The sequence below is a fragment of the Leptonychotes weddellii genome, chromosome 1 (assembly GCF_054177405.1).
Source record: "Leptonychotes weddellii isolate Sample4059 chromosome 1, ASM5417740v2, whole genome shotgun sequence".
Taxonomy (NCBI): Eukaryota; Metazoa; Chordata; class Mammalia; order Carnivora; family Phocidae; genus Leptonychotes; species Leptonychotes weddellii.
In genome coordinates, this window is record NC_138369.1 from 109,470,945 (window position 1) to 109,483,248 (window position 12,304).

General features: G+C 35.8%; 1 protein-coding gene across 1 annotated transcript in view; it reads right to left on the reverse strand.

Moving 5' to 3' along the window:
* Window positions 1-12,304, reverse strand: part of SPATA16 (spermatogenesis associated 16) — a 224,633-nt gene that overhangs the window by 198,779 nt on the left and 13,550 nt on the right. The window contains 1 exon segment of the mRNA XM_081804100.1: window positions 790-1,421. Coding sequence (XP_081660226.1) covers window positions 790-1,401 — 612 coding nt within the window. The 5' untranslated portion in view covers window positions 1,402-1,421.

Sequence of the window (12,304 nt, forward strand, 5' to 3'; positions counted from 1 at the left end):
AAGTTTTTTTGTAATTAATGAAATATGCAGTCACCAATATTGTCAGGTCAGTATGACTTTTAGTGACCCACTTTGGTCCTTTTATAGATTCAGTGAGTCATAAGATGGAACAAATTTTCCCACTACCTATTTTGTGTTTTAGTGGTGATTCCCAAGTTTATTTTATATTTTAGTCCATGGGCTATTTCTTTATGCCATAAACAATACTGACCAATTTACCTGCTTGCAGAGAGAAAAATAATTATTTATAAAGCTCACTAGGATGGGAAGGAAAGTGAAGTTTGATGATAAAGTAAAATGGTGTTATTTTGTTTTTAATAAATATCAGGCACAAACTTTCAGCCCATGCTAAACAGTAAAGATGGTTGCATTTAATTATGAACACTACATATCAAAAGGGGAAAATTCATATACTCATTATAGAGAGAGAATCTATATTCTACCCCCAACCACTGTACTAAAACTCTATGGCTTTTATAGGTATACACCTAAATTACAAAACCAACTGCATTTTTATATGTTACCATTCACTGCAGGGTTTGTTAACAGAGAAAAAGCATGAGGTATGCTTTTGGGGTGATTTCTATATGTCGGGTGCACACAGGCATATAATTTGCAGGTATATTTTATTTGCTTTATATAAACTGGCAATTGTATAATCCTGATATCATTCAATATTTTCACTCTATGATCACTGTTTATTACAGTATGATCAGAGCTGCTCAATGTAATCACACTTTCCATTTCACAGTTTCCTCTCACCAATCTATATATTCTTTAATTCCATACCTCCAATGCTGTTCTGAACTGTCCGGCTGCCACAGCGTATTTCTTCTGCCTGTAGCAAGAGCTAGCATCCTTTAAGGCTACTTGAAGCCATTTGTCAATCTGAGGCAGAAAGCTGAAATTAGGTACATGCAAAGGGTCTACTATTTCAGCAGCTCGGCACGTTGATCGAATCCCAGTGGACATGATGGACTCTACAAACTCATAGCTCACATCCTCTTCATTGATGTAGACCAACTTCACCTCCACATCCATGATGTTTTTTAAGGGGATGTGAGGCAGAGGCATGGTGATCAACGTGCTGTCAAGTTCTGTTATCTTTGCCTCTTTCTTTCCAGCTGGCTTTTCTTCATTTTCTGCCTTCCTCTTAAAGGCCACTTTCTCTAAATCATTACTTTGTTTTTCTTTGATGCTCTTTGCCATTTTTATTCTTTCAACTGTGATTTCTACCTGTTTATCTCCACAGCTTTTCTTAACCTCTTGTGACATTTCCAGGATGCTTGGTTGGTTTGCTAAGGTAGACATTTTCTTGCTTGTGTTTATCTTTGGAACAAGCTGATCAGGATAGATCCTATTCACTGTAGTCTCCAAATTCCTACTGCTTCCTGAATCCATTGATTCCCCCCCTGAAACTCCTGTAAGGGTGAGAAGAAGAAAAATAATTAAAACAACATTTTGAAGTTCCAATGGTTTAAAACTACAGTCAAATTAATTTGAAACACTTTTTTATTCATTATAGGAATTTATTACCTTAAAGTAAAACTGTATGTACATTATCTACTGACAGTTTTACTAGAGAAGTGTATGTTTCAATCTCAAAACTCACCAAGGATTTGTTGAAAACACATTTAGACAATGTCTTTAAAAATAATAATCTATAGCTGAACAACAATGAATGAACATTTTTATGGGGTGCCCAAACTCACTGAATAGGAAAACCTTATACATAGGCACTGAGGACAAAAAAAGACAAAAAAATCCATCTCAATATTAATTTCCTTGGAAAGGCAGGTGGTCTAGAACTCATTATAAAACATACTGTTAACCTGCATAATAGACTTGGGAGGCTAAAGAAACCACAGCTGCTTCCTCTGAAAAGCTTCTAGAAATGTTGTATGTACAATGTTTCCTCGATTTATTTCTTCTATTAGTAATGAAAATCTCAAGTTTAAACAGCTTTAAAGATAACTATTATTCAGAACTGATTTGATAGCAGAAGAACATGACCTTCAACCTCACATTAATGTGGAGCCACATATTCATCTTGAGTCTACTGTATTAATATTTTTGTAGCAATGGTATCAATGCTGTACTTATATAAAGATGAGACATTTTCCTAAATCATTACTGTTCAAAAAATGTAATAACTAATGGTCTTTTGATTCAAAGGCATACTATATACTATCTCTGATGCTAGATTAATTTCAAAATATAAAATGTCCTAAGATTTAATAATTATATAGTATGGTTGGTTCCTATTTTTTAAAGACTCTTTTACCCATCAGCTTTTGTCCTAGAAACTCTGTAGGGTATATAGGAATAAGAACCACATTTTCCAAAGAAACTAAGAGATAGAGAGGTTAAGTTACTTATCCATATCATGCTGTTGGTCATTAGTTTTTCTAATCTCTGTATAATACAACCTGGATTGCTATTTTTTCCCTAAGACTTCCACTCACTACTCCTAGCCTTCTCCACTCTCTTCCTCTATTAGCATGTTGTTCTTTGCAGCTAATGGCAGACTTAGAACACAGAGAGAAAATGCAAGAAGGGCTGAGGATGACAATAGGATAACAATGACATAAAAGCTAACTTTCTTGCTTCTTCTCATCTACCACAAGGACAGTACCAGACTGAAGATAAAGTCTTGAGTAGCTTCTCAAAACTTACGATTTTATTGAAGTTGTTTATTCGTTTGTTTGAAAGACAGCAGTTTGCTTATAGAAAACCTTTAAAACACCCTGAACTTTGACCTGGTAATTCTTTTTTTTTTTTTTTTTAAGATTTTATTTATTTATTTGAGAGAGTGAGAGCGAGAGCCAGAGAGCACGAGTGGGGTGAGAGAGCACGAGCGGGGTGAAAGGCAGAGGGAGAAGCAGACTCCCCGCTGAGCAGGGAGCCTGACGTGGGGCTCCATCCCGGGACTCCAGGCTCATGACCTGAGCCGAAGGCAGACGCTTAACCAACTGAGCCACCCAGGCGCCCATGACCTGGTAATTCTTAAGGAAAATGAAGGAAGAAACAAAACTGTATATATGGCTGTAGCCTTGAGGCACTTTTCTCCCTCTACCATTGTACATTTGTGTCATCAGAAGGGGCTTAGGTCAAACATGGACATATCAAAAACCCTACTGTGATGGTCCAGATCTCATAGGAAAGATCAAGTTTCAATAATTCCAATAATAGCAGTCTTGGATGTTAATTTGCAAAAGTTTAATATTAGAATATTTTCCCAATGATTTATACTGACATATTAGAGTTGTGTGTCTATCGGGGAAAATACCTAAAAAAAATAAAATTTTTTCCAGTCTGTATTATGCTCAATATTGAAGAAAATAACCATGACTGGGAATCACAGGACCCATCAACACAATATTACTTTTTGCAAGGCTCTGTTTTCTTTTCTTCTCTTAGAATTATGGCTGGCATTCAATACATTTTTTGGACCACTGATGTGGCTAGTCAGAGTGGTGAGGGGAAAACTGTCTTGGCCATCGCTCTAGCTTATATTTGCTCTTATTCCATATAGGATTTGGGTTGAGTAAAGGTTAGCTTTGGTCCTTGAATTAGGATCTCTGGTGGATGGACACTAGGGATACACATCTATACCAGTATTTCTTTCAAAAAAGGAGATGCAGAAATGGAAGTAGCACAACTTCGACACCCCACATATGCACTAAATGGTTTTTTAAATGTTCTATGAAATTTTGAGTAAAATTTATAAAACACAATGTGGCTAAGTTCCAAATAAAGATGGATTCTTAGAAATACTATAGAAATTATATTTATGTTCCCCTCTTGGTATAATGCTATCTGTGAAGAAAAAGAGATGTGAGGCCATTGAAACTCATTTAAAGCTCAAAATATTTGATCTTAAGGATTCATATTCATTCTTACAATAGACTGCAAAATATAAACAGGAATTGCTGGGACCTACTCCAAAATTTTCATTGTATCTCCCAGGTATCTTTTCTAAACTCTCCACTTTCAAGAATCAATCATTAAAATGTATCAGAATATCTGTAGTTGGTTGTAGTTAGTAACATTTTTGGCATCTATAGCAGCATTACCTATCTCTTCTGCATTTATTTCACATTTCTAGAAAAATATACATGTATAAATTTATCTTCATGACCATTTCTTCTAGAAGATAACTGCTCTCCCTCCCTTTCTCTCTCCCTGCCCCACCCCACTCTCTCTCTTCCTCCCTCCGTCAATTTTTCCCTTCAAATTCCCCACTCCAATCTTCCTTCCCAAGTCCTTTTTCATTTCAAGAAGGAAGGTTTTATTGTTTTTAAGAAATAGGCATCTGAGTATTTTCTGCATCAGTCCTTAAACCATTTATAGAAATCATAATCATGAGTTTTGTATAAGAAACAATAATAAAGGAGGGAAACGTGTACATGGTACACAGAGCACTCAGAAGGAGTAAGTTTGAGGGCAGATGTTTTGTTTTCAAACATCTGGAAGATTAATTATTCCAAATTTAGACAAGAAACAATTCAGGCCCCCTCAAAAACCCAGAATAAATATCAAAATGTCTAAAAGCGGCCTAAATGTGCAGGCTGAAAAAGTATGGCTAAACCCAATCAATATTTTTCAATGTTGGTTACAAATCAGGTGACTTCATCTTCAGATTTAGAGCCTGTTCTTTATAAAAATTGTTGCATATCTACAGAAGGGTTATGCAACTGCTCCCTTACAACTTTTTAAAAAAAATTATAAAACTCCACTTAAATAATCTGGAATTCAAGGCCTTTCGCCACCTAGCCCAGTGCGTATTTCCAGACTTATTTAGCACTCCTTCTATAAACTGCTCTGAAGTCAAGTTGAACTTCTTGTTACTTCCAAAAGATACTGGTTTCTAGGCCTGCTAAGAATTCTCCATCTTACTGTTCCCAACCTCATTCTACTTGTCCAAACCTAGCTAGAAGTTATCCATCTCTCCCACCTCAGAATACCTATGGTATTTATACCACTTATTTTCTACATTGCAGTTATGCATGAATGACTTATTTCTCCCAATAAGCTCCCTAAAGGTGAAATATGCTTTACTTATCTTGACATTAGTTTGGTGCTTTGCATAGAGTAAGCATTCAATAGATGTTGATCAATATGGATGCTGTGAGTCAAAGGTTAATTTACACATTTTAAGAGAAACAAAATTAGATATTTATAAAGATATGGCCTGTAACTGCAAAAGTTGTTTCTGAGATGTTGTGCTAGTTTTTAAAATTTGTATTTTAAATTTGGTCCTGGATAAAGTACACTTTCTTCTTTGATAGTTCAAGTGAATCATGTACCAACTAGATTTAAACTATCAACCTCTTCATTTTTTTAATAGTCAAGTTGATTAACATGACACTAGTCAGTGTTCCTGAGGCACTGAGTTATACTTTAATCATTACTTCAATAAAAATACTTTTAGAGAAATCTATTAGACAATCATTATATATGTCAAAGAAGTATTCACTGATAACATTCTGTAAAAATGCCCATTGTTTAATTTAGAAGACAGCACTGTAAAATTGATTTCCTCATAGAGACATGCCTTAAAAAAAAAAAAAAAAAGATCTCCGGCAAATATTTATATGAAACGTTAGAACAATTTTCAAGGTTTTATACTAAATACAGGTACAAGAAACAAAGAGAGGTTAATGTTCAACCATTTCCAGGGAGTAACCATTTAAATATATCCAGTGAATTTTCAACACATTAATTTTTTTCTTCAAGCATTTTACCAAGCATTCTGTTCTATGTGGTAGTTTCCATTGCTTCATCAATACAATCAGTGGTTTATATGGCTATTAGTACTACAAATTATTTATTAGAATTTCGATTAAAATAGGCACCTCAAACATAGGCAATTCAGAAAAAGGAAATCCTTAAAAATGTGCTCTCCGAAACATTCAACATCACAGTTGCTATGGTTTTCTTTCTTAAAAAAAAGAAAAGGATCTAATTTTAACTTGCTGTTAAATGTAACCAGAGAAACATTATGAGAAAAACCATCTTGCTTGTTAGTCCACTAGTACACCTTGGTATTTTAAAAAATACATTAAAAATATTTCTTCGATTCAATGATTATTTATTGAACACCTACTATGAGCAACAAATTGTAATAAGTAATATAAAGGAAACTAAAGATGACCAAGACAGGGTCTTGGCATTCTAGAGCTCATAGCTGGAGGTAGAGGTGGAGTATGGGGAGGAGGGATGTATAGATAAACAAATTTATACAGAGGTGACACTCTCTTACTACACTGTGAACTACTGGAGAAGTGGAAATGTGTCACAATCCTTTTACTAGCCTATGTCTAGTTCCTTCAGAGCCTGGAGTATAACAGGCCCTCAATGCACATTTGTTATTCAAATGAGTGGGTGGCTGAAGTGAGTACTATGGTAGCAATAATGGACATGCTTCTGTGGGAAAATGTGACTGAGACAGTTTCAAGAGATTTGCTTTTTAGAATAGGCAGGATGAGAGGTGTACCTCTGCAGGCAATTTTCTTCTTTTTTATCCAAGTACCCCATAAGGAATAGCTCATCAATATCAGAAGGGAGAGTAAATTTGGCTCACAAAGCTTGTTAAGAAATACAAAATAAAACACACTATGTAGTACTATATAAATGATAATAGCAGCCAACAGGTACTCCAGGTTTACCAAGTTACCTCACTGGATTATCCTATGTTTCTCACAACTCTTTTGCATAGCATTACTACCCTCATTTTACTAATGAGGAAACCAAAAGATTGAGCAACTTGAAAGAGATGCCAAGAGAGTTTACCCTATCTAAGACTTGAACCCAGGACATCCAATGTCAAATTCCATACCTTTTGAATGATAGGATTATAAATTCCTCTGCAATGCACCATCATTCGATTGGAATTTGTATTTCCCCTACTTTTTTTAAAATTTAATAACCAGGCATTTAACTTTACTGCCTTTTTATTGCCTAAGAACTCCATTTAAAATGGTAACAAAATGAATTGGCAATTTCTGGTTAGCAAGTATCTGAACCAAATTTGTTGAGAAAAGCATTAGATTTTAGATTTCGTTCATTAGCTAGCTGGTTAGTTGCAAGTATAAGTGTGGCTTTGTTATATTCTAACAGTCATTCAATTCAGAAAACAATGATGTGGACATTGGACATTAAACTTCCACATGAGCAGATTCCAGGAATTTCAAACTTGAAATTACCAATTTATTGATCACTAAGTCACCAAATCGGAATAATGGTATTAAAGCAATTGTCCTTCTTTGTATGTGATACACTGTGCATATCTGCCATGTTGCATTGGAGAAAGCTTTAGAAAGGTGGTTTATCAAGGTATTATGTAGTAGAAAGAGCATTCAGGTTGGAGTTACAAGAAAGTTTGAATTCTAGATTTATTGTCTATTAACTGAATGTTCTGGGAGAAATTATCCAACTTCTCTAAACTTTATTTTCCTCTTCTGGAAATGGGAATGATTGTATATGCAAGAATTATGTGAGAATCAAATGAGATAATTTATGTAATGGAACATAAATTAAGAGAAGAGGTGAGGTAATTATACAAGCAGCGTCCCTGGATATCCCTTCGCTTTTTCAAAAGCTAAAACCTTTTGTCTGGATCCCATGTCTCCATCCTCTCAATGACTGTGCTCTTGCAATTATCACCTTTCCATATCCCCCTTTCCTTTCTTGCTTAATCCTGTTGATACACTAACCTAGCAATACTTTTAAGAAAAACAAACAAGCAAACTCCCTTGCCTCCACATCTTCCGGCCACTATCCCCTGTTGCTTCTCCCATTCACTGCAAAATGACTGAAGATAATTTTTTATATTCTCTGCATCTGCTTTTTCATCACATAGTCTCTTCCCAAGCCACTCTCTTCAGGCTTCAGTCCCTACCATTCCGTTAAGATTGCTCTTGTACAAAGAAATAATAGGGGAATATGGTCAGTGATATTGTAATAGCTTTGTATGGTGACAGATGGTAGCTACACGGTGGCAAGCGGAGCATAACATACAGAAAAGTTGAATCACTATGTTGTACACCTGAAACTAATGTAGCATTGTGTGTCAACTATATTCAAATAAAAAAAAAGAAAAAACTTTAAAAAGGCGTCTCTTGTACTGGTCCTCCATGACTTTCCTGGTGCTGACTCTAGGCCCTCATCTGCCAGACCTCCCAGCAGCACTCTTCACAGGTGACACTCTCTCAGCACACGTTTTTCTCATCTTCTATGACACCATGCTCTTTCTATTTTCTTATTATTTCACTGGCCACTTATTCTCAGTCTTCTGGGTTGGCTCTTCCTCTTATATTCCACCTGAGAGCTGGAGCCACTTGTTTTCTCCAACTACATTCTCTCCTCAGGTGATTTGTCCAGTCCTATAGCTTCAGATTCCATCAAATGCTCTTAACTCCTAGCATTACAACTCTAGCCCTACAGACTCCCTGAATTTTAAAATTGTAGACCCAACTGTCTATTTGACATCTCTACTTGAATTGTCTAATTTGCATCTTAAAATTAAGGCCAAAACAAATCTCTTCATTTTCATTCCCTCAAATTGTCCCTTCTTCTAGTCTTCCCCATTCCAGTATATGCTCCCCCCACCCCCCACATTCTATCTGGTTGGACAGAACTTTACAAGTTGTCTTTGACTCCTTTCTTTCACTTACCCTCCATCCTCCAATCCATCATCAGGTCCTGTGGACTCTTTCTTTCAAAGTTCCACCTCTTTGTATATCCATGACAATAACTTCCTCCAGGCCCCAAGATCTCCTGTCTACATTATTACAATTTCTTCCTCATATAACAGCAGTCCAAATCATCCTTTTTTTTTTTTTTTTAAAGATTTTTTATTTATTTATTTGAGACAGAGAGAACGAGAGACAGAGAGCATGAGAGGGAGGAGGGTCAGAGGGAGAAGCAGACTCCCTGCTGAGCAGGGAGCCCGACGCGGGACTCGATCCCGGGACTCCAGGATCATGACCCGAGCCGAAGGCAGTCGCCCAACCAACTGAGCCACCCAGGCGCCCCCAAATCATCCTTTTAAATGAAAATCAGATCCACTTTTCTGCTTAAAACCTTTCAAGGGCTACCCATAACACCTAGAATAGAATACACATCCCTTATGCTTCTGCTCTCTCTGAAAATTCATTGCAACTTTCCTCCATTTTCTACTATGTTCCAGCCACCTTGCTTTCATTCTATTCTGCTAATTTAGCAAGTACATTCCCATCTCAGAGCTTTGTACTAGTTGCACTGGAATATTTCCTTCATTGTGTTTCATGCTACTCAGATCAAAGCTTAAATGTCTGTTCCCAAAGAAACCTTCTCTGATGAATTAAAGTAACCACCCACCCCCAGTCATATATCTATTTCTAACCTCTCCATATCACTTATCACAGTGATGTTTACTTACATATGTTTCATGAGTATCTATCTTCCTCCACCAGCATATAAACTCTGTGAGAGAATGCAATCTTGTATACCTAGTTCATTGCTATATATTCAGAATGTGCTTGACATACAGTATGTACATAATAAATATTTGTTGATTGAACAAATGGAAGATTGTATCTTATTGCACATTTAATGAAGAATTCAAAATTATCTTTTTTTCCCACTTGCTGCACCGCATTACAAAAGCTTAGACAGTTTAGCTGAAAGTCACCTAAATAGAAGGCAGCTTTTTACAAATGGACTTCACCATTGAAAGCTTTTCCAGGCACTGTGACATCCTGATTCTTTTCTTTTCTTTTCTCTTTTCTTTTCCTTTCTTTTCTTCCCTTTCCTTTCCTTCCCTTTTTTCTTTTCTTTCCTTTCCTAAAATTTTTATTGTTTGCTACTTTAAGTCAACAATATTTATGACACACCAACCCTGGTCTCTTCTAGTTTAATCATTGTTAGGGAATAAATAATTATTTTTTGATTCTTTGTTGACATAAAGTATGGCTCATACAGAACCAAAAGGATTAGAAAAATAAGGCCTTTTTGGTAAAGTGATAATGATACAACTTGCTATCTTTACAAGTGCAGTCCATGAAGACATGTCTATACTTCTCTAAATTCTTTAATCTAATTTGTTTGTAAAAATAATAATTCATTTGCTGTGGCAGGAATATAAAGGCAGGGGAAGTGATATTTTGGTGTACCTCACGGACCTTTGGCAACATTTTTTAAAAGTTTATTTATTTATTTTTTTAGTAATCTCTGCACCCAATGTGGGCCTCAAACTCAAGACCCCGATCAAGAATCACATGCTCTTCCAACTGAGCCAGGCAGGCACCCCAGCCACATTTCTTTTTGAAACATAAATGCAATCATCCCGCCAAATTCATGGACACCTGAGAGACTGTTCAAATTTTGTTTTGTTTCTTTGCAAACATTGCTCTGTTCTTTTATAATAGTGATCCAAATTTCTATTTATTTACAAGGTTGAGGCTATATAGGTGTGTAAAGAAATTCTTTTCCCTTTAACTTTGGTCACCTCTTTAATTCTGTTGGTCAGTTTTTAATTTTTAGATTTTCACATTTTATTTCTTAAACTATAACTCAGAATTGTAGGAGGAAAGCCTTTTAACATATTCAAATCTAATCTTATTTTGCTGATGAAGAAATGGAATCTTGGGCAGGTGAAATGACCTGCTCATGGTCACACAGCAAATCAGTGCTTATAAACCATATCTTGCAGCTCTCAGAATTCTTTCTACCTCACCCCACTGCCTCCTACCACTACACAAAGTGAATTGTTGTCACAGTTGCGTTTCCAAATGAAAAAACATATATTGGATACTTCAGGGCTTTGTTTACAGAGTCACAAAATTAAACAGTAACCATGAAGATTTCCTATCTTTTGACCTACACCTTAAATTACTTAATTGTTCTCAAGCATATTTTAAAGTTAAATCTACCTAGAAGTGGGAAATGTATCTTAAAAAAGCAAAACAAAACAAAACAAAACAAACCCAACTTTGTATTGGAAATAATTTTATACTTATGGAAAAGTTGTAAGAATAATATTGAGAACTCTCAATTGCCCTTTATCAATATTTGCCAACAATTTTAAACATTTTGGCTACATTCATAATTCTCTCCCTAATGTGTGTGTTTGTGTGTTTAGAGTAGTGGAGACAGGTATAGACAGATACACACACACACACATATATATACGTTTATTAGTTATTCTTTTGGAGTTATCTGTGAGTAGGTTGTATACATCATGCCTCATTACCCCTTATTACTTCAGTGCACATTTCTTAAGATAAGTAATATTTATCTTATGTACAATATAATTATCAAATTAATTGACTTTAATACTGATACAATACTGTTGTCTAATCTACAGTCCTGATTCCAATTTTGTCAGTTGTCTTGATAATGTCCTTTTAGTATTTTTTCCTCCAGTATAAGATTCAGTCTGAGATATGTATTGCATATAGTTGTAATGTCTCTTCAGTTTCTTTTGCTCTGGAACAGTTCCCCAGCCTATTTTTGTCTTCCATGGCACTGGCATTTTTGAACAGATTATAGAATCTACTACCTCTGTTGGGGTTTGTCTGATATTTCTTTTTTTTTTTTTTAAAGATTTTATTTATTTATTTGACAGAGAGAGACACAGCGAGAGAGGACCACAAGCAGGGAGAGTGAAAGAGGGAGAAGCAGGCTTCCCGCCGAACAGGGAGCCCGATGCGGGGCTTGATCCCAGGACGCTGGGATCATGACCTGAGCCGAAGGCAGGCGCTTAACGACTGAGCCACCCAGGCACCCCTTGTCTGATATTTCTACATGATTAGATTTAGGTTAGGCATACCTAGTCAGAATACTACAGGATGATGTCATGTCTTTCTCTAGGTATCACATTAGAAGGCACACAAAGTTCACTTGCTTTTCTTTGGTGATGTCTGTTTTAATCACCTGGTCAAGATGTTAGATTTCCCTGTGGCAACTTAAGAGCAGCCTCTGGGGAGACACTTTGAGACCATGCAATCATTCTGCTCCTCATCAAACTTCTCTCTCCCAATTTAGCATCCACTGATGATTTTTGACTGACCAATCTTAATGATGATGATTGCAAAATGGTGATTTTTCTTTTCCCAATTTACAGTACTACTACAATGCTTAGACAGAGGGTTGACCACCACTAAAGTATTGATAAAACCATGTTTAGCCTTTTCCTGAAATACTCTGTTGTTTTTTGACTTTATATATCCTCATTTTTTTAAAAAAAGTAAAACCTGTGCTTTCAAGAAATACAAATTAAGTAAAAGTGTACAAAAACATTTAAATAATACAGACTGCT